General features: G+C 45.1%; 2 protein-coding genes across 5 annotated transcripts in view; both read left to right on the forward strand.

The window, feature by feature from the left end:
- Positions 1–27,164, forward strand: part of PTPRN (protein tyrosine phosphatase receptor type N) — a 56,535-nt gene that overhangs the window by 11,989 nt on the left and 17,382 nt on the right. For 2 of the 4 annotated variants that reach the window (XM_082690094.1, XM_082690096.1), the window contains exon 1: positions 26,032–26,321. In XM_082690094.1, coding sequence (XP_082546220.1) covers positions 26,207–26,321 — 115 coding nt within the window. In that variant the 5' untranslated portion in view covers positions 26,032–26,206. Of the gene's footprint in view, positions 1–26,029; positions 26,322–27,164 lie in introns of those variants that run through there. The other 2 variants (XM_082690095.1, XM_082690097.1) reach the window with 2 other exon arrangements.
- On the forward strand, positions 4,337–8,726 carry LOC309843989 (regulated endocrine-specific protein 18-like; the record flags this gene model as incomplete). The annotated part of the gene is made up of 5 exons (XM_082690079.1): positions 4,337–4,412; positions 6,693–6,780; positions 6,892–6,926; positions 8,152–8,294; positions 8,658–8,726. 5 exons carry the CDS (start codon positions 4,337–4,339, stop codon positions 8,724–8,726), a joined length of 411 nt encoding a protein of 136 aa, XP_082546205.1.

Here is a 27,164-nt window from a genome sequence, read left to right on the forward strand (position 1 = left end):
TTAAGGAAATGAGAAAAATGATGTGATGTACAATTTTAAAAGACTACCCTAGAGGTGCCTGGGGGGCTCAGTCAGTTAAGCATCTCCTTTGGCTCAGGTCACGATCCTACAAACCTGGGACCAACCCCCCAATTGGGCTTCTTGCTCAGGAGGGAGTTGGCTTCTCCCTCTCCCTCTGCCTGCTGTTCACCCTGCTTGTACTCTCTTTCCTTGTCAAATAAATAACATTAAAAAAAAAATAAAAGAACACCTTAGCACTGCTGGACAATGTATTGATAGAGGGCCAGAATAGAACAGACAAGGACTACGAGGAAGTATTTTTTTGGCCTAGGGAACACTGTGATAGTTTGCACTGGGCAATCAGATAGAGCTGAGTACTTCCAGCTGACCAAGTACTCTACCCAGTGAGAGCCTGAACCTCAGCAGGGGGTCATGCTCTCCAAGGAAACATCTTCTGTCTCCCATCACCATGGCAACTGTGCTTCATCTGCTGGGATTGGCTGCTGTGATTACATCAGCAGTACTAAGTGACTCATCCCTACAGTAAAAGACTAGTTGCCATGGTACTAAAAGTATACATAAAAAAATCCACCCCTTTTCCCCAAGTCAAGGTCCTTGACTAACTCTAAAACTGTGAGGACATCAGGGAGGGACGAGAAGATCAGATACTGGACCCATGTGTAGTAGCTGTCAGGCAGTCCCTGAGTCACTATGCTTCAGAACGGGCCCAAATCAAGACTGCTATTAGAGCCCATTATTTATTGGGGGAGAGGTAGTTTATGTTGTAGGTGGAAAGTCCTCCAGCACATATACACACAAATTCCAAATCCCTTGTTTCCTTACACTTCAGAACTTTATAAACTGTCTTCTTCTCTTACCAAATCTTTTTTTTTAAAAGATTTTTATTTATTTATTTGACAAAGATCACAAGTAGGCAGAGAGAGAGGAGGAAGCAGGCTCCCCACTGAGCAGAGAGCCCCATGTGGGGCCCGATCCCAAGACCCCGAGATCATGACCTGAGCTGAAGGCAGAGGCTTTAACCCACTGAGTCACCCAGGCGCCCCAAATCTTTGTAGTTGACTGAGGCATCCCTAGCCCTCACCTCCTGCATCGCCATCTAGAAGGGAAGTTCTAGGACAACCTGCTTCTGGATTTTTTTTTTTTTTATTCATTTGACAGACAGAGACCACAAGTAGGCAGAGAGGCAGGCAGAGAGAGAAGGGGAAGCAGGCTCCCCGCTGAGCAGAGAGCCCAATGCGGGATTCAATCCCAGGACTCTGAGATCATGACCCGAGCTGAAGGCAGAGGCTTAGCCCACTGAGCCACCCAGGTGCCCCTGCTTCTGGATTTTTAAAGTGGGTTTTTATCAAAACTCTTTCTATGGGCTTGTCTGGTGGCAGGACAGGTGGGCTCCAACCAGAGCATCTGGTGTAAAATATGTAGGGCAAGAACAGTGAAGACATTTGGGGTGGTGATGGTGCAGATGGTAGCCTGTCTTCTGATCCCTTTCTCCTTCCAGACATCATTCATCACGTGAAGGCAAGGCAGGGTGGAACCACAGCTGAACTACCATCTTTCCTCACCCACTCCCCCTACCCCACCACACTTTCTGGTGATCTTTTTCCTCGTAGGAAAGGGAATTCCTCCCTTTGAACTCCAGGCCCAATAGACCTGAGGACCTGCTTGGTCTTCTGAGGTTATTACTCCCAACATTAAGATGCCCTCTGAGGAATAGCAAAAAGAAGAGCCATATCGATGCGTGCATAAGTTATTATTTTGTTAGCTACTTCCCTCAGCAGTTTGAAATCTTAGAAGGGAGAGAGAAGCAGTGCCATTTCTGCTCAACTACCCCAAACCCAGTATGCTCCTTTTTCCTTTCCTGAATCAAAGTAGATTCAGACCCATTTGCTCTTAGGCCTCAAATTCTTTCTTCTTTTTTTTTTTTTTTTAAAGATTTTATTTATTTATTTGACAGAGAGATATCACAAGCAGATGGAGAGGCAGGCAGAGAGAGAGAGGGAAGCAGGCTCCCTGCTGAGCAGAGAGCCCAATATGGGACTCGATCCCAGGACCCTGAGATCATGACCTGTGCCGAAGGCAGCGGCTTAACCCACTGAGCCACCCAGGCGCCCTCAAATTATTTCTGTAAACAATTTCCAAACGTATAACACAAGTCAGTGATAACCAGATAAAACTCCAGTTCCTGGTGTGACAAAGCAGCTTGTGTTATTCTCCTTCCAACATTGAATATATATGCCCTAGTCGAAATATAAAAATAACTGTTTGAAAGTATGGAGACCACCCAAAAGCAAGAAAAGCTAGAGGGAATATAATCCTTGAAAAAAAAGGAAGTCCACAGGTGAGTCCTACATTTCACAGGCTCTCCTAAGGACACCTCACAGTTTCCTGTAGCACGTGGGGAAACAGAGCTCAGGCAGAAAGTGGCCATCTGACTACCCTCAGAAACACAGGTTGGAACACAGTTGCCAGAGCAACTGGAAATTGAGGAGGAAATCTGGGAAATGAGTGAGCTACAGAGAGGTGAACCCATACTTCACATACGAATGTTCCTCAAATACTTAACTATCTTTTATTTATTTATTTTTAAAGATTTTATTTGTTTGAGAGACAGAGAATGAGAGAAGGAGGGGGAGTTGTGGGGGCTCGATCCCAGCATCCTGGGATCATGACCCAAGCCAAAGGCAGAGGCTTACTTAACCCACTGAGCCAGCCAGGTGCCCCCTGTTCTGGAATCTTAAACGAAGAATCATTTTCTTGCCTTTTTCAACTTCCAGATGCTGTTTGCATTCCTTGGCTTGTAGTCTCTTCTTGGCATCTCTCCAACTTCTTCCAATGTCCCATCTCCCACTCCTGTCTCTGACCCTCCTGCTTTTCTCTTATAAAGACCATCGTGATTGCATGGCATATACCTGGAAAATCCAGGCTAATCTTTTCTGAGGTTAATCAACTTCTAAGAGTAATCACACTGCAAAGTCTCTTTTACCATATAAAGTAACATATTCTTAGGTTCCAGGGACTCCGACGTGGACATCTTTAGGGGCCATTATTCAGCCCACCACAGATGTCTGGTATTGTGGTTATGTAGGAAACTATTGTTTGTTCTAAGAGAGACATATTGAATTATATAGGAGCGAAACGTCATGATGCCTGTAAGTTACTTTTTTTTTTTAAGATTTTATTTATTTATTTGAAGGAGAGAGATCACATGTAGGCAGACAGGCAGGCAGAGAGAGAGAGAGAGGAGGAAGCAGGCTCTCTGCTGCTTGAGCAGGGAGCCCGATGCGGGACTCCATCCCAGGACCCTGAGATCATGACCTGAGCCGAAGGCAGCGGCTTAACCCACTGAGCCACCCAGGTGCCCCTTCTGTAAGTTACTTTTAAATACTTCAAGAGGAAAAGCAATTCTGACAAAATCTTAAGAACTGTTAAGTCTAGATGATACATATATATGTTCTATTAGATTCTTCTCTTTTTAAATATTTGAGAATTTTCATAATAAATTTGTTAAGCTTAATGAAAAAAAAAAGCATTGCGGGGTGCTTCTTGGCTGGCTCAGTAGGTAGAGCATGTGACTCTTGATCTTGAGGTCATGAGTTTGAGCCCCACAATGGAGGTAGAAATTACTTAAAAAAAATTTTAATGTAAAAAACAATGTTGAAGTGCCAGTCTATGGTTTACAAAGCTCACACACTAGCCTATAACTAAACAAGAATGGACGCAAAAGATCAGTTAGCTTGTTTGCTAATTATCAGAGTACAGTAAACCAAGATGGTGCTAGTGGATGTGGAGAGAAGTGGATGGAGGTGCGATATATTTTGCAGGTTGAACTCATGTATGTTGAAGATTTTTAAAAAGGTGAGGGTAAAGTAAGCATCAAGGATAATAAAAACAGACTAATTACATTGAGTGTCTACTGTCCAGGAATTATTCATATTTAATCCTCATAACAAGCTTATGAGGAAGGTACCATGCACACCCACATCTTATTTGCAATCCCTTTGTACAACTTTGGGACTGGGAGTAGAGGCAGTGGTCCTTGGGACCTGGGTAAAGAAGCGGGCACCTGGGGGTGAGTTGGGATGGCTCTGCGGGTGGTAAAGGGAAGGAGGAGTTGGCTACACGTCCTCAGGGGCAGGGACCAATCTCGATTGGCCAAGCTGCCAAAGCAGGGTTGTGCAGATCCAGCCACGTTGCGAGTGGGAAACTACAGTCCCACTCAGCCTCTCCAGCTGCTGTCTCAACTTTCTCTGAGATTTAGGAGGGGGGACGAGCACGTGGAGCTGGGGAGGATGCAGCACCTGCTGTACTCTAGGGGATGGGGGGGGTGTGGGTCTGGCTGCTCCACTGCTTCTTGCTTCTGAATAGCTGCCCAGGGGGCTGCAACAACATTAGTGGCCACCTGGCGGTTAGGGAAAGGGCGGTGGGGGCAGGCCAGAGAAGTCTCCTGAGAGAAGAGGGTGAGGGGGCCTCAAGGTTAGGAACTCAGGAGGAAAAGGATGTGTTGGGGAGCGCGAAAAGAGATAAATATAGAGAGCTTTTTGTAGAAAGAGACGTGGGCTTGAGATGGGGCTCCGCGTATTCGGGATTGGACTTAAGGGAAGGGACCTCAGGGGAAGATTGGGGATCCAGTAGGAGGGTGGAAAGACGAGTGGGCGGTGGGAAGTAAGCCCCGCCATAGGAGAAGTAAGACGCACCGAGGGGCCAAGGAAGAGATGACCAGGGCTGAGGTATAGGAAGGGGACCTGGACGATAGGAACAGGGACGCACGGGTACCGGGTCCTGGCTCCAGACAGAGAGCTGGGCAGAGAAACGAGCTAGGATTTCATCAAAAGCCTTCAGAGCCTGGTATTTGCTCTCTGATTTCTGATAAAAAGGGGATTGTTAAACTAGGATAAAAGAGAATAGAGGGGGTAAGAATCCATCCTTCCTCTCCCTCCACTCAGCCTTCGGGGTAGACCAGCGCGGACTCAGGTCTGAGCGGCCAGAGACCGACTGCGCAGACTCGAGGATTCCAGTGCCAGGCGTGTGGAGAAGAGCGCGCAAACTCCTAGTCTGACGCCAACTTTCTCCGCCCGATTCTTGGGTTTAGAGGCCAGTGCAGAGGGCTCGCGAAGAACTGTGGGAGGAGGCCTGGTGGCGGATGACAGGAGAGATGTGTGTGTGGCGGGGTAAGGGGACGTTCCTGTAGGGATGCCTCGCCTTCTCTGCCGCCCAGACCCCTTAAACCAGGCTTCGGTCACTCCCTCAGCACCACGGACAGCGCCAACCTCCCTGTGGGTCTCGCCACCACTTTTCCTATCAGTCCTGGAGCGATGCCTCAGACAACAATCTCCCCTTCCAGAAGAAGCTCTTTTCTTTCTCATGAGGGTGCTAGAGGCTCTGCTCCTTCCGAAAAACAGGAAATTGGTATGGGAATCCATTTGACTTCGGAGGATCATTCCCTTTTTTTTTTTCTTTTTAAATTTTTTAAAAAGATTATTTATTTATTTGACAGATAGAGATCACAAGTAGGCAGAGAGGCAGGCAGAGAGAGAGGAAGGGAAGCAGGCTCCCCGCTGAGCAGAGAGCCCGCTGCGGGGCTCTATCCCAGGACCCTGGGATCATGACCCCAGTCGAAGGCAGAGGCTTTAACCAACTGGGCCACCCAGACGCCCCCCCATTCCCTTTCCTTAAGGCGTGTCCACAATGACTTATGGTAATTCCACCATATAAAAAGTGGACTCTATGCCAACTCTACCCCATCTACTTGGATTAATGAAGGTGGTATAGCATTAGGGATTATCCTCCCCCACACTCTGTCATTCCCCTATGCACAGTTAGATAAACTGGCTTTCAGGACAAAGATCCAGATACAAAAACCCTATACATACAAATACTTTCTTCCTCAAAGGATTGCAGACCTCCTTTCTAATCCCCTCCAGGCACACAAGGCTTTGAGATGCAGTTTACCTGCTTCCCAGGCCCCATTTGTTTGCCTGATTATCCATTCCATGTTTATAGCTTCCTGAGTCTTTTTCACTTCATTCTCCACAGGCTGCTCATTACTTGTAAGCTGGTTCTTATCTGGAAGTTGGCATCAAAGGTGAATGCGATTCTGAAGAATAGGGCAGGTGGTGATGGGGGAAGGAAAAAATGAAAAGAAGGAAGACTTGAGAGGAAGAAGGGGTCTGGTGAGGCAGGCAGAGACCAGGAAACACAGGAGTTGATGAGGGAGCAGGAGCCTGGCTGAGGACAAAGCAAAATCTGGCGCCTTGCACCCCCTCTTCACCCTTTCCCCTCCATAAGTGTAGCATCCCTCAGGCAGCCCTGACTGCCATGAACAATAAGCAAATAGTTAACTTGCAGAGCTCACAATCCTGCTAGACAGGAGTCTCCCTTGGCTTACAAATGTCCTAAATCTCACTAACAAAGACAATTGATAGCAGGATTGTGACACCCCAGCTCTTCCTGCCCACGGGTCCTGTCCCCATGCTTTAATAAACCACCATTTTGCACCAAAGATGTCTCAAGAATTCTTTCTTGGTCATCAGCTCTGGACCTCAGCCTACCAAACCTCACCTAGGTTCTAGAACTTCATCAGAGTGATAGTGGAAGAAAACTGCTTTTCTTCAGCTGGGATCTGAAAGGCTTCTGGCCAAGTTCCTTGCTGATTTCACCATTCTGCCTTTTAGATGGTCAGGGTCAAGTGGGAGTGGGGCAGCTCTGGCCCCTCCAAGGGTTTGCCACTCCAGTCTTCCAGCACTTAAAAGTTGTACTCCAGTAGATTGTGTCCCAAGGTGGATAAGGGCTGGGGAAGAGAGACTGGGACATGATCAGAAAGGCTGGGTGAGTGAGGGGCTATTTGATCTGAGGATGAGCTTTCTTTCCCAGATGTCTCTACTGGAATGGGGACTGGAGTTGGATGGGTAGGCTGTTTGCCCTTGAGTGCCCTGGAGGAGCCCAGCAGAGACTTCTAGAAGAAAACCCTGGAAGAGGCCAGCATCCAATTCCTTCTGATGAGTCCCAACCCCAGTGGTATCAGAGCTTTTTCATAGACAGCAATCCTTAAGTTCTCAGGAATACACATATGCACCCCTCAGCCTCTGAGAAGGAAGCAGAGCAAATGGCATAACAAGTGGACAGGAGGAATGAAAGGGAGTGAAAGTCCCTTGGAGACAGATGACTGACCTGCCTTAGTGTAGAATTTCATGGATGGGGGAAGGGTCAGAAAGGAAATCTACCTTGAGTTCATATTACTGCTACTACTACTGTTGTCTAATATATGTGTAATGACTTAGAGTGGTGGTTCTCACAGAGTATCTCAGGACCAGCAGCATCGGCATCACCAGAGAACTTGTTAGAAATGCTCATTCTTGGGTGCCTGGGTGGCTCAGTGGGTTAAGCCGCTGCTTTCGGCTCGGGTCATGATCTCAGGGTCCTGGGATCGAGTCCCGCATCGGGCTCTCTGCTCAGCAGGGAGCCTGCTTCCTCTCTCTCTCTCTGCCTGCCTCTCTGCCTACTTGTGATCTCTCTCTGTCAAATAAATAAATAAAATCTTAAAAAAAAAAAAAAAGAAATGCTCATTCTTGAGCTTCACCCCAGACCTATTGAATCAAAAACTCTGGGGGTGAGGAACAGTAATTTGTGGGATTTTTGGTTTTTAAAGATTTGAGAGTGAGAAAGAGAGCACGAGTGGGGTGGGTGCAGGAGAGAGGGTGAGGGAGAAGCAGACTCCCCACTGGGCAAGGCGCCTGACTCAGGACGCTGAGATCATGACCTGAGCTGAAAGCAGACACTTAACCGACTGAGCCTCCCAGGTACCCCTAATTTGTTGGAATTTGGAAATTCTGATGCACACTAAAGTTTAGGAATCACTGCCTAGTTTTCTAAGCATGTACACCACAAATCTCATTTAGTCCTCAAAATAGCACCAAATGAATCAGCAAACAGAATACAATCCTAGTTGAAGGTTTACTATACACCAGACTCTATGCTAAGGAATTTTATACACCAGCTCATTTAGTTCTCTGCGCAAGTTGAGATTCTTTATCTACTTGAGGAAGAGAGGGATTGCTAGTCTCACTCTGGCTCCAGGAGTGGACCAGGCAGTATGCCCTAGGTGTCAATTCACCACATCTTTTTACCCTGCAGGGTTGTTCTGGAAGGATGACATTATCCAGGATATGATGACCCAGAAGCTCAGCAGCAGACTCCACCCCACAGATCCATGTCTGAGGCAGGGGCAGGCAGCCTTTCCCACGAAAACCACTAGAATCAGGTTTGAGAAACTTATGGTTGGTCCATACTGTCTAGCAGACAGAGAGAAGGGAGGGAACTGATGTTAAAACTGCCATCAGGACTATGAGAATGATCTATGAGAGGTTCTGTCTGGGATCCACGAAAAACAAATCCATTAACCATTAGTGATATCTGCAAAGGGAGAGGAGATGGGTGTTAGCAAGTTTAGCTTCCGTCTGTCATTCCTGTATCTTTAGGGGCAAGCAAGAGGAGAAACTTCGACTCCTATTCCCCAAGGTAAGACTTATGTGTCTCCTCTAGATTTTTCAATCCCTGACTTTGGGTCCTATTCCTTTCCCTTCTGGAGCCCTGTCATCCTTTTCTGCCTTATTCTTGACTCCTGGCTTCCCACCTCCCAGACCTCAATAGCCAAAGTGAAGAGAGAGCATTGCTTTACCACCAACGTGGATTTGAAGACCCTTCAATGAGAGGTTGCCAACCCTGTTGAGGTAAAGAGTTTACTTTTTCTCTGGTGGTTGGAATTACCAACAACCTGTTTACATGAGGGAGGCCCCTATGGAGAAGGGAATGGATATTGAGGTATGAACAGATAAGCTGAAGGAAAGTTCTTTCCTTTCCCAATCAAAGGGTATCCCATCTTCCTTCTCCCTCACAGAGGGAGGTATCAGTACAAGAAGTTGGGAGGGCAAATGTTAGGAACCTCTAAGGATGAGATGCTCTAAAGATTGTGCATAGACATTGAGTCTCAAATAGGCATTGAAAGTTGCCAAATTATAAAAAATTAAATTAAAAGTCCTTCTGCCTCCATATACTCCTTTGCATATAGCAAGGGATAGGAAGGCTCCTGTGGATCAATGGGAGAGGTAGCCCAGAGGCCTTCATATTCAGCACTCCCTCCTCTCCTTGCCCGACTCCATAACCTGGGCAACATGACCTGGGCAAGGCTCTAGCTTATCTCCTTGAGATGCTTGAATGCTTCAGAATCTAGATTTAAAACCCCCATCTAGGGGCGCCTGGGTGGCTCAGTCAGTTAAGCATCCAACTTTTGATTTCAGCTCAGGTCATGATCTTAGGGTTGAAATGCCAATTGAATATTACCCCCACCTTAAAAGACCACCAGAGACGTGAGTCAAAGCCAATCAGCAAGGGTCGTTTATTGCAGGTTCGAACCTGGACCTCTGCGGCGCTAGTTGCCGATAACACTGAGAGGTCCAGAGCTGGGTCGGTGCAGGATTTTTATAGACAGATACAAACAAGTTTCGGGTGGGGCTGAGCTTATTGATTGATAGTTTCACAATTGGGAGTCTCCTGGTGGAATGTTACATTCCTGCTATCAAGCATCCCTGTTAATGAGATTTAGGTTTAGAAGAAATTTAACTTTATTTACTTTTCCTTCTACCTCAGCCTCCTTCCATTTCTCATGGAGGGGAGGGTGACATTAGGGCTATTGATAAGGTAACTTCTTTGTTGTAAATCTCAAGGATATTTGCAAACCAGAGGAGACTCCTACCTTGCAGGACTGTGATCTCTGCAAGTTAACTATTTATCGGCAGTCAGGGGTGCCTGAGGAATGTTACACATATGGAGGGGAGCGGGTGAAGGGGGGGGGTGCAAGGCGCCAGCCTTTGCTTTGTCCTCAGCCAGCCTCCTGCTCCTTCAGGGTTATGAGATCAAGCTCTGAGTTGGCCTCCACGCTCAACACAAAGTCTGCTTGGGATTCTCCCACTCCTTCTCCCTCTGCCCCTCCCGCTGCTCATGCTCTAAATAAATAAATAAATAAATAAATAAATAATTAAAATCTTAAAAAAAAAAAAAACACCCATCTAACACTCCCATCTATCTTTATAGATGAGACATGGCCTAGGCTTATCAAGGGACTCACTCAGAGTTGCACAGCAGGTTCATGGCAGAGCCAAGACTAGACCCAGGTCTCCTGATTCCTGGACCTTTCCCTTGCATAGCCGCTGCCCTTCCTCTCAGGGACTGCAGTGAGAATTGGGCTGTTCCAACGGTCAGACTCCTCCACACTGCTGAAAGTCTTTTTGTTTGTTTGTGTGTGTGTTTGTTTGTTTGTTTGAACTAAGACCTAATTGTAAGAAGGTGGCAGCCAGAGGAAGGTATAAGGGATGGGCATGCCAGGCAGAGGACACTGCTGTGACAAATGGCCCGAGGCAGGTATACCATTCACTTTAAGGAATCGATGGAAAAGTCAGTGGCAGAAGATTAGGTTGGAAAGTAGGCCCCAGAATGACCATTCAGGGGCTCATGGATCATAGTGAAAAGTTTGGATTTTAAGTGCAGTGAAATTTCAAGGAAGGGGATTTCACAATGTGATACTGGATTTCAAAGGGCACCTCTCGTGATATTGAGGTATAATATCTGTGAGAAGGGCAAGCATGAAAATTGAGAGCCTGCAAGGAACCTGCACGTCAGGGGGCTTCCAACCCCTCAGGCTCTCCTAGGAAACCTGTTCTCACTCCATCAAGTGACAGCTGGTCTTCCTAAGCCTGGATTGGTTGCTGGGTCAAGGCATTTATCGCTAAGTGACAGACCCACTTGTGAGGGATGGTTGCCATGGTGTTTCTGTGAATGCAAACAAGGTGCTGCCATTCTTCTCCAGCCCAGAGCCCAAGGGAAAAGCATGGGAGGGAGGGTGAGCTATTTGTGGGAGCCAAGGGGACAGACAATGGTTGGGCTGAGTCACTGTACCTTACATAAATCAGACTCTTATTGAAGCATTTTGTGAAGGAGAGTAGGTAAGGAAGGGACCACCTCCCCATATACTGATTCCAATCCTTTGTTTCTTCTTGTTTTAGGGCTTCTTTGAGCCACCCCCCACTGTGGGCTGAAGTCTTGTTGCTGACTGAGACCTCAGTGCTGCTGACCTCAGGTGGAGCCCCTCTGCCCCAGTGCCCTCCCATCTACCCTCAAGAGGGGCGGTTCTAGGATGACCCTAATCTGGATCATTAAAGTGGACTTTCATGCAGACTCTTCCTGTGATTTGTCTTGAGGCAGGATGGGTGTGGTTTGGACATGGCCAGAGCTCCTAACGTGAGAGAGTAGGAGTGGACCCGAACAGGTGTGCACGGAAAAGACACAGCTCTTCAGTGCTGGTAGAAGGCTGGGTTTTGTCTTTGTAAGGACCTATTTTATATTTTTATATTTTAGCCAGAGGCTTCCATTGAGGCTAAACAATAACTTTGTTGTTTAACCCTAAAACTGTCCCTGCTCCCCCTCCAACCGGGGGACTTACTTAAAAACAAGTCCCTGGGGGCGCCTGGTGGCTCAGTGGTTGAGCCGCTGCCTTCGGCTCAGGTCATGATCTCAGTGTCCTGGGATCGAGTCCCGCATCGGGCTCTCTGCTCAGCAGGGAGCCTGCTTCCTCCTCTCTCTCTCTCTCTGCCTGCCTCTCTGCCTACTTGTGATTTCTCTCTGTCAAATAAATAAATAAAATCTTAAAAAAAAAAAAAAAAAAAAAAAAACAAGTCCCTGAAACCAGCCTCAGGTAACAAAGCTCAAATACAAGGGTGGATCAGGCCAGGCGGAGACATCCGATCAGTGGGGGCGCACACTGTCTCCTAGCTACCAAGGTGATGGGCTAGTTCCTATGGCTACTGTGGGGTGAATTGTAATTCAGTTAGCCACCTTTGTGTGGCCAGGCCCAACCACGTGAACTTTGCTCTATAAAAGTTAGTGTGGAAAGCAGGGAAGAGTCGCCCTCTCTTTGTAAGAGGTACGGCCCTGGCCGGCCAGTTTGATTCTTGATGCTTGACGCGAAATAAAGCTTTGCTTGACTTTTGCTTTGTATCAGTCTCGCTCCTTTAATCACGGACCCATTACTCGGGCATAACAGTCTTGTCTTCCCTCTGTAAGGACCTATTTAGAAACTGTCCCTGCTCCCCTTCCCCCAGGGGATTTACTTGGAGACAAGTCCTGGACACCAGCTTCAGGTAACAAAGCCCTGATACAAAGGTGGGTCAGACCAGGTGGAGACATCAATCAGTGGGGGGGGGGGGGGATGCATACTGTCTCCCTGGTTACCAAGGAGTATGGGCCCCGCCCTTTGGGATCATTTTGGGCGCCAGTCCCAATCAAGTTGTAATAGGCTGGTTCAAATGTCTACTAGGGTAAATTGTAACTCAGTTGGTCACCTAGCATCACTGTGGAGTTTCCTGTGTGTGTTACAATCTCATTGGCCACCTGTGTGTGGCCAGGCCCGACTGCCTGGCTTTTGCCCTTAAAAGCTAGTCTGTGAAACAGAGAAGGGTCGCTCTCGTAAGAGGTGCAGCCCCGAACGTTCGGTTGGTTAGATTCTTGATGCTTGCCGTGAAATAAAGCTTTGCTTGACCTTCGCTTTGTATCAGTCTCGCTCCTTTAATCACGGACCCATTATTGGGGCATAACACCTCCAGTGACCTGAAGTGGGGGAAAGCAAGAGAAGGACCACAGCTGGGATGCAGCCTTACCCACCCACACCTACCTGCACTGTGTGGTCCAGTCGCTTGCCTTTCCATGTCTGACATGCCTGGACCCTGCTGTTCTGTGAGGGTCTTCCTGCCAGCCATTCCCCACTCATCATCCTCCCAAGAGTCAAGATCCTCCTCCCAAGAAGTGCTGTAACTAAAGTGTACACACATTAAATATTTTGATGGCTGGGGCACCTGGGTGGCTCAGTGGGTTAAAGCCTCTGCCTTCAGCTCAGGTCATGATCCCAGGGTCCTGGGATCAAGCCCCACATGGGGCTCTCTGCTCAGCAGGGAGCCTGCTTCCTCCTCTCTCTCTCTCTGCCTACTTGTGATCTCTGTCTGTCAAATAAAAAAAATTTTTTTTGATGGCTCTTGCCAGTTTACTCCTGGTAGCTGAAAATCTGCAAGGGAGTAGGTAATCTGACCACCTGCATTCAGCCCAGCTGAATACCAGAATAACCTGTTTGCAGAACTTTATACATCTTAAGTACTCTCACACTCACTGGATACTCGTGTAAGCAAGTGGGCAGGTATCAGGATTTGGATTTCTCTAAGGAGTTATGGAGTTGTATGCCTACACTAATGATCAAATAGTTATAAACCTAAGTTTACAGACTTTCCCAGCTATAAGATATATTTCAATAATAAATAATAACTAAGAACTTCTCACAGTAAAAACAGTAAAAAGTGAATAAAAGAAAAGATGTTTCCGAGAAGAAGATGGGATGATTTGCTCTACCTGCTATCAATACCCAGTAGGAAGCCGCAGTAATTAAGAAAGTGTGATGGTGATGAAGTCCCAGAACCTTAAGTCAGGTTCGATGTGGTGAGGAGGTTCGGAGCCGACGACTAAAGAAAGAATTCTTAAGACGTCATTGGTGCAAAATGGTGGTTTATTAAGCACGGGGACAGAACCCGTGGGCAGGAAGAGCTGCTGCCCCGGGTTGTGAAGGTGGGCATGTTATATACCCCACGGTTGGGGGGAGGTGGTGAAGGAATGGGGGATTTCGACAGAGTTCTCACATGCTAGGGAGGGTCTACAAGGTGCCGGGGGGGAGTCTTTGACATTATGGCTTGATTAATGTCGTCCCTAGGTCAAGCACTAACATCAAGATAATGGGGGATTCTTGGTGGGGCATTATGATCTGGCTATCATTTACATTCCTTTCTACCCCAGTCTCCTCCAGTTTATGGTGGGAGGGGGACATTAGGGCTTCAGGAACCAAGAGTTATTTGCCTCTGGAAATTTGTGCTATTGATAAGGTACCCTCCCTGTTCAGGTCTCTAGGACATCTTGTAGGGCAAGGGAGATTCCTGTTCTGCAGGATTGTGATCCCTGCAAGTTAACTATTTATCGTTTTATGGCAGTCATGGGTGCCTGAGGAATGCCACACACATGGAGGGGAGCGGGTGAAGAGGGGGTGCAAGGCGCCAGCTTTTGCTTTGTCCTCAGCCAGCCTCCTACTCCCTCATCAATGGGGCACCTGGGTGGCTCAGTCGTTAAGCATCTGCCCTCTGCTCGGATTGAAGGACCCCAGGTCAGAACTATAGTATAGCCTATAAGTTTTAACATTCTTTTTATAACCAGCTTATGCTAACTAAGAAACTGTGGCCAGCTGACCATAGATAAGGGAGTCAGCAAGCAGCATAACAGGATAACGAATAGCAAAAATCTGTGTTTAACCCAGCTGGTTCTGGCTTCTGTATAATAATGCTTCTAATGCTTTGCTAAGAAATGAAAAATTGCTTAAACCCTCGTTCGCTGTGTAATCAAATAAAGTTATACCCTTCCCCTGTTAAGAATTTCCCCTACTACTAAGTAAAATTGATAAGGGTTGCCTCCCGTACCAAGGCCGGAGACGTACGGTTCAGCACGTACGCTAGCTGGAGACGTGCGGTTCAGCACGTATACAGATAAAGGTTAGAAACGTGCAATTCAACACGTACCCTCTACTGTACACTACCTGAACGGTGACTGGCCAGAATGTATGGTTGGTTTTAAAGGATTGGCTACCTATGTGTAGGCCTTACTGTAATGCTTTGAAATTACTGGCTAGAAAAGTGAGGGCTCTGATGTAATGGACTGTAAAATTCTATATTAAGGGACTCCCGAAACAGATCGGGGCTCTCAGACACTGACCCATCCCTCGCGGATTTCATGGTCAAGTGTCCCTGGGAGTCCGAGCATGCCCGAATAAAATCCTCTTGCTTATTGCATCCAGTGGTCTGTGAGTGCGTCCTTGGGTGCGGGTCCTCTAGGGTCTTTCAGGATCATGATCCTACAGTCTAGGATCAAGCTCCACACTGGGCTCCCTGCTTGGTGGGAAGCCTGCTTCCCCCTCTCCCACTTCCCCTGCTCATGCTCCCTCTCTTGCTCTCTCTCTCTCTCTATCAAATAAATAAGTAATTAATTTTTTTTTAAAAGTGTGGTATTGAGGCACCTGGGTGGCTCGGTCAGTGGGCATCTGCCTTGGCTCAGGGCATGACCTTGGGGTCCTAGGATCGAGCCCCACATGGAGACCACTGCTCAGCAGGGATCTGCTTCTCCCACTCCCTCTCCCCTCCACCCCATTCATGCTCTGTGTCTCTCTCAAATTAATAAATAAGTAAATAAATAAAAACAAAAATCTTTAAAAAGAATAGATGATAATATAAGAATACCTTCCTGTCCTAATGGTTACAAAAGATTTCTTTTTTTTTCTTTTTTTCTTTTTTTAAAGATTTTATTTATTTATTTGACAGAGATCACAAGTAGCAGAGAGGCAGGCAGAGAGAGAGGAGGAAGCAAGTTCCATGCTGAGCAGAGAACCCGATGCGGGGCTTGATCCAAGGACCCTGAGATCCTGACCTGAGCTGAAGGCAGCGGCTTAACCCACTGAGCCACCCAGGTGCCCCACAAAAGATTTCTTAAAGAGGAAATGAAAGTGTAAGAAATAAAGAAAAAGAAGGTACATTAAATTAAGAATATCTATAAACTCTAGGGGTGCCTCGGTGGCTCAGTTGGTTAAGGTTTTGACTTTTGATTTCGGCCCAAGTCATGATCTCAGGGTCGTTCAATTGAGCCCCACATTGAGCCCTGCATTGGGCTCCATGCTTGCCAGTATGTCTGCTTGGGATTCTCTCTTTCCCTCTGCCCCTCCCCACACTTGTGTACACTCTCTCTCTCTCTAAAATAAATAAATAAACCTTAAAAAAAAAGAATATATATAAACACAATTGAAGTAAGACGGTTTTTGGGGCGCCTGGGTGGCTCAGTGGGTTAGGCCGCTGCCTTCGGCTCAGGTCATGATCTCAGGGTCCTGGGATCGAGTCCCGCATCGGGCTCTCTGCTCAGCGGGGAGCCTGCCTCCCTCTCTCTCTCTCTCTTTCTCTCTGCCTGCCTCTCCGACTACTTGTGATTTCTCTCTGTCAAATAAATAAATAAAATCTTAAAAAAAAAAAAAAAAGAAGTAAGACCGTTTTAAGATATATTATTATCTCTGCCATGTGATTACAAACTTCTTCCAGGTATCTTCCCTGATAAGAATGGAAAAGAAAGAATTTTCTAAATCAGTGTTGTTCAGTAGAAATATAATTTATAATTATATATGTAACTTAAAATTTTCAAAAAATGTTCTAGTACTCACATTTTTTATTTTATTATTTTTTAAAAGGTTTTATTTATTCATCTGACAGAGAGACATACAGCTAGAGAGGGAACACAAGCAGGGGGAGTGGGAGAGGGAAAAGCAGGCTCCCCGAAGAGCAGGGAGTCCAATGCAGGGCTCCATCCCAGGACCCTAGGATCATGACCTGAGCCAAAGGCAGATGCTTAACAACTGAGACACCCAGGCGCCTCAACATTTTTTAAAAGGTGAAAAAGAAACACGGTTCCACCAAGTTTCCTGTTCTCTATAAAAGTGCAGCTTAGAAAGATATTTTTTACTTTGATATTGCACAGAAAATCACACTGGTCCATTATCTGTTGTGGTGGTGATCATTTTTCTTTTTCTTTTTTTTTAAGATTTTTATTTATTTATTTGAGAGAGAGAGAGAACAAGCACAAGTGGGAGGAGTGGCAGTCAGAGGGAGAAGCAGGGTGTCCCTGAGCAAGGAGCCCAGGATCATGACCTGAGCTTGTGGCAGACACTTAACCGACTGAGCCACTCAAACATCCCTGAGGTTTTCTTTTTAAATAGGCCTTTATTACAAATTCGAAATCTAGGGAAGCTCTTTTTTCCTCTACCCAAAGAGTTCATAAATATAGTCATTGGAGCAAGTTCTTCATTGAAAGTTAACATTTATGACTTGGTAAAAGATGCTATCCAAGGGCACCATGCAGCTTCTGATACACAGCGCAATCCTCAGACAGTCACCATGCCGAGGCCAGCAAGTTTGCCTCACCATCTAGAATTTATAGGTTAATTCCCACCCATAACAGAAAAGGGTAAAGTTTGTGGTCCAAAGGGGGTAAACTATACCTAAAAGACATTCGTGGATGAGTCCCCACATTTTCCATTTGAGGTAATATTGACTTTTCCTGTCCCACTGGCCCTTGGGATGGTTCCCCATGCGTACGACTTTTATTCTTGATCTCTTTTTGCCCAAAGGTGAACAAAAACTTACTTTGATTATAGTATGATATTGGGAGGTAGCCAGTGATATTTAAATTTGCTGGCTCATAAGTAATTGACTTTCTTTCTTTCTTTTATTTTTTTTAAAGATTTTATTTATTTATTTGACAGAGATCACAAGTAGGCAGAGAGGCAGGCAGAGAGAGAGAGAGAGAGAGAGAGAAGCAGACTTGTTGCACAGCGGAGAGCCCAATTTGGGGCTTGATCCCAGGACCCTGGGATCATGACCTGAGCCGAAGGCAGAGGCTTTAACCCACTGAGCCACCCAGGCGCCCCAAGTGATTGACTTTCATTGAAAATACCCTATGGGCACCCTTCAGCTTTGATTCCACAAGAAGAGAGAAGGTAAAGGAACTCAAAGAGATCCAACAGCCATCGTGTTGTAGGACAGCCAGTTCCCAGGTATATTTCATAAAACTGGGGTTGCTGGTAATACAAATAAGGCTTTTGTTTAATTCTGACCTGAAGTCCGTGCTTATTACAGCTTACAAACACATGCTCAAAGCCACAAATCAACACAAAAGCATGAGGAGTCCTCCAAAGAAGCCGAAGACCCTCATCATTTCAGATCTCAACCCAAGACATCAGAGGAAACAGGAAATCACAACGGTCCATTATTTTGATGATATTGTGGCAACTGGATATGGTGGGCAGAACAGCATGTACCCTAGAGGTCGCAAGACACACGCATGGAAGAAGAATGTCAAGAAAGGTCAGAGCCCTGCTACATTAATGACCTTTCTAGGGTTCAGTTATCTGTGGCATGTTGAGCTACCCTCTCTAAAGTGAGACAAATTAATTAACCTTGAACATCTACCACAATAAAAAAGAGACAAACCTCTTTATGGAAGAATGAGCCTCTTTGGCATTTGAGGCAACCTAAAACACATTTTAATGTGCTACTCTAACCCATTTACCAGTAACCCATCAAGCTTTTAGTATGGCCGGAAACAAGGAAACATTCTGCAGCAATTTTAGGTTGCCATGCAAACTGTCTTTTCATTTGATAATTATAACCAGTGGTCTCGGAAGCATTGGAATGATCTGCAGCAGACTGTATGTCATATGAATCCTCTGGCAAGCCCCAGTAAGATTATTAGAGTGTAGATCCCTAGGATTTTAAAGGAAGGCGGTGCCCTTTTAGGCCATCAGCTATTCTCTATTTGAAGAGCAGCTTAATTTCCTACCAGGCCCTGGAATACTGAACACCTGGCCATGGGACAACCAGTAATTATGCATTAGGTATTATCCAATCCACTAAACCATAACATTGGAGGTTAAATGGAAATGGTGTACACGAGACTGGGCCCAAGAAGATCTGGATGAAATAAGTTGCATGAGAACGTAGGTTCCTTGCTTCACTGCCTTTCCCACAACCTTATTATGGCCTTATGGTGAATTCTCTATGACTAGATAACAAACTGATGGGGGGGGGGCGGGGGAGGGGGAAGCACAGAGCCAATTTACACGTGTTTGCACAAAATGCAGGTGTCAGCTAGAAGTCAAAAACTGCTAGATTACAACACAATTCAGAAGTGTCGGTCGATGGGGCGCCTGGGTGGCTCAGTGGTTAAGCCGCTGCCTTCGGCTCAGGTCATGATCCCAGGGTCCTGGGATCCAGCCCCGCATCGGGCTCTCTGCTCAGCAGGGAGCCTGCTTCCTCCTCTCTCTCTCTGCCTGCCTCTCTGCCTACTTGTGATCTCTCTCTGTCAAATAAATAAATAAAATCTTTAAAAAAAAAAAAAAGAAGTGTCGGTCGATTACATTGGTGAAGAATAACCCCACTGTGGGGAGTTTTGTTGGTAGATCTGGTGGTCCACTTGGAATTGAAGAAGAAAAGAATTGAGGTATGTGTCTATATTGATAACAATATTCATGACTAACAGTTTGGTCGGCTGATCTGGGGTTTGAATAGAGCAATGTAAGAAAATCTGTGGCAAGAAAGTCTGCGAGTGGGGCGCCTGGGTGGCTCAGTGGGTTAAGCCGCTGCCTTCGGCTCAGGTCATGATCTCAGGGTCCTGGGATCGAGTCCCGCATCGGGCTCTCTGCTCAGCGGGGAGCCTGCTTCCTCCTCTCTCTCTCTGCCTGCCTCTCTGCCTACTTGTGATCTCTCTCTGTCAAATAAATAAATAAATCTTTAAAAAAAAAAAAAAAAAAAAGAAAGTCTGCGAGAGATCACATGGGATGAACACAGAGTGTGAACATACTCATGGTTTCCTGTGTAAATAACCTTGAAAAGACAAAGTCTATAGAAAAGCTTGTCAATAATCAGGTTATGAAATGACCAATTCTGTGGATATCAGTCATTCTCTTTCTCCAACCAGCCTGGTACTTTTTTAATGAGCCCACATATCAATGGATGTGGTTGCAGGAAATGAGGCTACTCATGGGCTTACCAACGTGAATTTCCCTCCTCATGACTGGTATGATTACAGCCACCTCTGTTATTGAATACCAATTTGCCAGCAGCAGAGGATAATACTTGAGGTCCCAATATGGTACATCTGGTGACAGATTTTTATTTTGAACCCCTTTCACTATGAAAAAAGGCAGTAGATTATATCCTGGATATGGATTTGCCCTTTCTGTCCACAATACTTCTGACAACACTCACTCAACATGAGTGAACTTAAAGAGTGGTTGTTTTACTCATCTCCAAGAGTTTTAGAGCCAAAGGGTAAAGTTCAAAGTGGCCCCCTATTATACCTCAAAATCTCTGAAGGATTCTTTGCTTCCCATCTCCTGAAAGATGAGTTTGCAGGTGCTAGTGCCCAAGAAAGGAATGTTTACACAACAGTCATAATCAGAGACTACCACCTGGTCACTTTGTGTTCCTCATGCCACTGAACTGATAGACAGATGTGGGTATCACTAAAGTAGCCGCAGTGGTTGACTCCATTGCCAGGGAGAAGTTGAGTTACTGCTACAACATGAGGGCAAAAAAAGGGTTATAACTGGAGCCAGAGGAATTAACCTGGGCTTTTTATATTATTCTTCCTAGTAGTACTGGTTCAATAAAAAACTGTAGAAGCTAAACAAAGCCAGAAACATCAAAGATTCAGATCCTGCAGAAATAAAGATTGGGCTCAACCCACCAGTTCAAAAATCTGATCCAGTCAAGGTGCTGACCACAGTAAGAAAGCCATGAAATGGGTGGGAGCATAAGGAAGTTGTAGCTGTCAGTTCAGGCCTCAGGATCCCCTACAGGAGAAGGGATTTTAGCAGCTGTGTTTAAAATAACTTGGCACAGTAGTTTCTTTTTTCCTCCCATTTCTCTTCCCTGCTACTTTGTATCAGGAACAAGGGCATTGCACTATGTTTTAAGTTTCATATGAGAGTGTACTTGAATTAAAGAATGTGTGTGTCACTTGTCATAAGAATACAGGGTTTCCATCCAAATAAATGGCAAGAGTATAAGCTGGGATTAAGCTAGATATTCCCCATTTTTCCATCATATTCATGCTCCATCTTTCCTTACCCTGCTGTATGGATCCAGGTTAATGTCTATGAACTGTATCAACTGTAGGTCCTCGCTGACTGGCTTATGGTTAGATTTGGCCAATAGAAGGTATTGGCAAGACATCAGAGTCCAAAAAGGGAGAGAATTCAGTGTATGCATTCCTCTGGCTCCCTCCCTGATGGGTTGTGAGTTGACAAAGGTCTATATTTCTTTACTTGTCCATACATTTATAAATTGTTCTATAGTTAAACTAGATTGAGGATACCATGGTTTCTTGCTGAGTTCAAGGCATCAGACTGTGTATATGTGAAGAGAAAATTAGTAAACTGGACTGTAGTTCAAAAGAAAATGTCCAAAATTAAGTACAGAGAGACAGAAGAATGGACAATACAAAAGATAAGGTAGAACCATAAAAGATACCACATGACCATCCAATATACATTTACTTGGAGTTCCAGAAAGAAGGGAACAATAAAATGGGGTTGAATCAATATTTAAGGAGATAATGTCTGAGAATGCTTCAAAATTGATGAAAGACATCAAGCTATGTATTCAAGAAGCTCTTTGAATTTCAAGGAGAATAAAAGTAAAGAAATGTCTCTCTAATCACAGTCTAATAAAGCTGTCGAAAATCAAAGACAGGTTACCTACAAAAGAGTAACAATTATACTGACAGATGATTTCTCAAAAAGAGAAAGAGAAAGGAGGGGAGGGTATCAAAAGCAGATACCCAGAGACCTCAACTTTATTACTAGGTTCTACTCTCTATTTGACTTTACCTTATTTTCTCTCCCAACAGGCTAACCTGCATAGGCCACTTCAGGGAGCTCTCTCTTCTCCTGGATTCTTGTTAGGTTAGGACAATGGGAATACCTAGGAGAGAGCAGAGGGAGGGAACCAAGAGAATGAGAACAGGGTGTGTTTTTCTTCCCATCTTCCTCCCTTTAAGGTTGTTACAGGCTCTCTGCTCCCCTTGGTACCCATGAGCAACAGCGAACATGTACAATGGTATACATAGTCACACTACTCATGATAAACCAAGACTGGGGATAATCTAAAATCTACATATCTTTACTCTTCTTTACAGTTTCATAACCTAACCATGCATCTCTAGGTTATAAAATTGTAAAGAAAAGCAAAGAAATATGGTAAAAAAAAAAAAATGAATAATGGTCACCTTTGTGGGGGAGGGGTGCCTGGATGTCTCAGTCAGTTAAGCATCTGCCTTTGGTTCAGGTCCTGATCCCAAGGTCCTGGGACAAAGCTGGAGTCAGGCTCTCTGCTCAGCAGAGAGCATGCTTCAGCCTGCTTTTGCTTGCTGCTCCTCCTTTTTGTGCTCTCTCTCTCAATCTCTGCCAAATAAATAAGTAAAATCTTTTTTTTTTTAATGGTTGCCTTTGGGAAGAGGTAATGACTGTGGGACATAATAAGGTTTCTAGGGTCTAGACATGTTCTATTTCTTGACCTGGATTACATGGGTGTTCCCTTTGTGATAAATTATTGAGCTACTCATTTTTGTTCTATGCAAATTTATTTCACGATTTACAAAGCTTTTAAAAAGAAAATAAACGAGTGAAGTGATAAAGATGACAGGAGGGGGGCGCCTGGGCAGCTCAGTTGGCTGAGTGTCCAACTCTTGGTTTCAGCTCAGGTCATGATCTCAGGGTCCTGGATTCAAGCCTCATATTGGACTCGTGCTTAGTGGGGTGTCTGCTTGAGGATTCTCTCCCTCTCCTTCTCCTTCCACCTCTGCTCTCTCTCTCTCCATCGCTCTCTAAAATAAATAAATATATATTTTTTTAAATGGCAGGAGAAATTGTGGAAGATGCAAAGAATTTCCTGAAGTATATTTTATTATATAGTTTTGATTTTTGAAAAATGTAAACATTTTACATATTCAAAAAAATAAAATTATATATAAAAAAACTAAAGTTGAAAACAAACTGAAACAAATTGAATTATATATCGTATTGGTAAAAATGACAACACAAACAAAAGAACTATTTCAAATGACTTTAGAATGCAGTATTTTGATGATATACCCTAAGTAATTATATTCCAAGGACAAGGTAAACTACCACACATCTTATTTGTCTTTTTTGTTTTAGTAGTAGAGTAATATTTGCATTCTTATTTGTAAATTATTGTATTTATATTATAGGACTACACATATAAGTGATTACATTAATGCCATAAGTAACCAACGTTTTCAGTGTAAGGCTAAAGAGATACAAGTACAAAATCAAAAGAGCTCAGTGAAAATCATCGTTAAATTTTAATTGGAAATATGAGTGTGTGTGAATGTGTGTGTGCCTGTTGTGCATATCTTAATATTCTAGCTCTGGGTGCTGAAAGGATCTATAAGCAATGTCATCTCAGTTGCTATTATTACCCTTAAATCCCCGACTGTGATCTCTAAAATCAGTCCTTACTAAAAGCACCAAGTCTCTTTGGAAGAATAGCTGCTTCCATGTCTAGGGCAGGGAATAAAAGAGATGTACCTGATACCTCTTGAGCGATAGAAAGCAAGAGAACTGTCAGTGATTAATAGGATGTTTCAAAAGAACACCAGGGCCAGTTTAAAGTAGTTTCCACTGACTTATTCTGAGGCAATTTGAATATAAAAAATAATTACTGCAATTGATTGATGCACATTGAATATATGAAAATCCATACTTCTATAGTAATGCTCAAACAAGAAACATCATTAAAATATTTTTTAAATTTTTTATTCGTCACTGTTGGAGATCTACTATACTTAAATTCATTACGCTGCAGATTGGTAAACCAAAAAAATAAGAATGTATGCTACCTTTCTAGTTGGAATTGTATTTCAGGGTAAATAACTCCAGTTGATGAAGAGACTTCTTTATAAAACAATATCAGCTAATAAATTTTAAAGGAATGATAGAATTAGAAAAGTCACTATTTAGTAGCCTCTAATGAAATAATTTAGTTGAGGACCATCAAGGAATAGCAAATCCATTAGGTGAAAAGTTGATGGGAATTAAATATTTTCACAGTGCCAAAATATCATCCCATGGATTACATATTAGTCACTAGAGGGAAACACAATTTTACATACAGTGATCTGTCTTTATCTTAAACCAGTGATCAATTTTAGCATCACTAAGAGTATGACAGGCAGACATTACCCCTTTCCTGAAATGACAATTGAAGGCATAAGCATCACCTATAAAACATTTTACTTGAAAACTGTTTAACTTGATCCAATCAATATTTATTATTTATTTGTTTATTTAAGATTTTCTATTTATTTCTTTGACAGAAAAAGACACAGTGAGAGAGGGAACACAAGCAGGAAGAGTGGAAGAGGAACAAGTAGGCTTCCCACGGAGCAGGAAGCCTGATGCAGGGTGATCCCTGGACCCTCCTGGGATCATGACCCCAACCTAAGGCAGATACCTAATGACTGAGCCACCCAGGTGCCTCCAATCAAGATTTGAGATATAACTTCTAGTTTACAGTAAATGCAGGGAATATATAGGATATACACAGGGGAAATGCTGGGAAAACAATCATATGGAAACTATCAGACAAATTCAGAAGGTGGGGAGTTGTAAGGAAAAACTAACCTTGGGGGGGGTGCTGGGTGGCTCAGTGGGTTAAAGCCTCTTCCTTTGGCTCAGGTGGTGATCCCAGGGTCCTGGGATCAAGTCCAGCATCGGACTCTCTGCTCTGCAGGGAGCCTGCTTCCTCCTCTCTCTCTGCCTGCCTCGCTGCCTACTTGTGATCTCTGTCTGTCAAATAAATAAATAAAATCTTAAAAAAAAAAAAAAAAGAAAAGCTAACCTGGTCTATTCAACAAGACAATGCCAAAAATGGGGGGGGGGTATATGTTAATTTAAAGAGAATTAAGAAACATAACCACATGCAATGGTGGTCTTTGTTGTGATCTCTGTCTGTCAAATAAATAAATAAAATCTTAAAAAAAAAAAGAAAAGCTAACCTGTTCTATTCAACAAGACAATGCCAAAAATGGGGGGGGGGGTATATGTTAATTTAAAGAGAATTAAGAAACATAATCACATGCAATGGTGGTCTTTGACTCCTTTTTTTTTAAACTCCTATTCTGAACAAAACAGATGGAAAAAGACATTTTTGGAAACAAGTTGAGAATTTGAATATGAACTGAGCATTAAATGATATTAGAGAGTTATTGTAAATTTTGTTAGCTGTCATAACAGCATTTGGATTATGTAGGAAAATAGCCTTACTTCTTGGAGATGTATATTGAAACACTTATAAGGGAAATATGATGTCTATAATTGACTTTTTAAAAGAAGCAGATTTCACAAAATAGCAATAACTGTTAAGTCTAGATGATGAGTATATGAGTATTTACTATGCACCCTATCTTTTCTTGTATTTTGAAAATTTTTAAATGGAAAATAAAAGAATAAAGTGATCAAATTTGAGCTTTAGAAGGCTCACTCCCTAGCTTATTGGGTGTGAAGAGTGAAAGCAAAAGATTGTTAGATGATTACAGTACTATTTGCAATGAAAGAGCACAGTGGTTTATATAAAGTAGAGAATAAGGAGGAAAGAAGAAATTGACAGATGGGAGATCCATTTTGCAGGTAGAAACCATAAGATGTAGATAGGCTTGAGGTGGAAGAGGTTAAAAGAAAAGAGAGTCAAGGCTAATAACGAAAGCGAATCTGTGTCATGTGTTGAATATGCGCCAGTGCAGTCATTGTTGTAAGTGAGCCAGATGAGTTTAACTCGTGGAATCCTCACAACCACCTTGTGAGGTAGGAATTATTAGCACATCTATTTTACAGATTAGGAATTTGGGCGCAGAGAGGTTAAGCAACTTGCCCAAAGTTACACTCCTAGTAGGTGGCATTGCTAGAGCTGGAATCCAGGCACACACGCAAAACCATCCCCGCTGTTAAGGATGATACCGGTACCATCAAGTGAGATGCGTAACAGTACCTATTCTGCTCACTTTTAAGCTCATCCTAGGGCTTACACCAGCCAACTCACATTTATTTCCTGGCCCCCACCCAACTGTAGCCCTTTTCTCCAACCTTGGGATTGGGTGATAGAGGTGGTAGTCCTTGGGGAGAAGCATATGTCAAAAGGGGGTGGGGCCAAGTGGGAATTCTAGCGAAGCGCCTACAATTTGGTGGAGAACAGCTGTGGGTTGGCACCTCCGTAAGCCAGAGCTCTTACGCCACGTATGACGCAAATAAGCGTAAGACCCGGGGGTGGAGATGCCGTCACCACCAGCCCAGGGTTGGCCGAGCTGCCGCGAGAGGGGCGTATAGACCCCGCCTCGTAGGTGGGTGGGGAGTGTCAGGCCCCGCCTCGGCCCCTGTGGCTGGCTTCGGCCAGCGTCGCTGCGGTAGTGGCAGGGGAGCTAGCGTGCGGAGCCGGGAAAGATGCGGCGCCCGCGGCGGCCCGGGGGTCCCGGGGGATCCGGGGGTCTCCGGGTGCTCCTCTGCCTCCTGCTGCTGAGCAGCCGCCCGGGAGGCTGCAGCGCCATTAGTGCCCACGGTCAGGAGGAAATGAGGGGGGTGGGGTTGGGGGGGGTGGAGTGTGGTGCTGGGTGCAAAACTCGGTGGGGGGTGGGGAGGGGTGTCATGAAGGTAGCAAGCTCAGGTAAAATATGTGTCTGGAGTAGGGTAGGGGCTAGCACTGGTTGGTGAGGAAGATGAGAGGGCGTCTGAGAGGAAAGGGGCGTAGGCCTGGAGGTGGGGCTGGGAATACGGGGGCGGGACCTAAGAGAAGCAGGCTCAGGGCAAGATTGCGGGTTTGGGAGGAAGAATGGGGGTGCATATGGACAGAAGGGCTTAGAGACTGGCTACAAGGCCACGGGAGAAGTCGCGCTGAGGCGCCAAAGAAGTGATGACGCGCTGAGGGAATGGGGGTGGGAGGGAGAGGTAGGAAGAGAGAGCCCTGATGTCCGAGCAGGAGGAGTTGGGGACACGAGCATGGGGGGTCCCAGTTCCCAGGAGAGGATCAGGCCGAAGGAGGGGCCAGGGTTTCTCTTGAAGCTTTGAAAGGCAGATTACTGCTATCAGATCGCCAGTAAGAGGAGGAAGGCTCGGGGAGGCGGCAAAAGAGGGTGAAGAGAGAAGGGTCCTTTCCTCTCCCCCTCCCCACAGCCAGGCCTGTGCTGACTCACATCAGAGCGGACAGAGACAGTCAGCGCTGACTCATGGGCCGGGGGAGGGTGGGGTGGTGGGGCGCGTGGGGGAAGGGGCACAGCCTCATCATCTGACACCCTCCTTTCCCACCTGGGTTGGAAGCCCATGCAAGGTACTTCCTGTGGCGCTGTGGGATGGTAGGGTGGTAAATGAAGTCTGGAACGGCGGAGGGTTCAGGTCTTGTGGAGAC

The sequence above is a fragment of the Mustela nivalis genome (genome assembly GCF_964662115.1).
Source record: "Mustela nivalis genome assembly, chromosome: 11".
Classification (NCBI taxonomy): Eukaryota; Metazoa; Chordata; class Mammalia; order Carnivora; family Mustelidae; genus Mustela; species Mustela nivalis.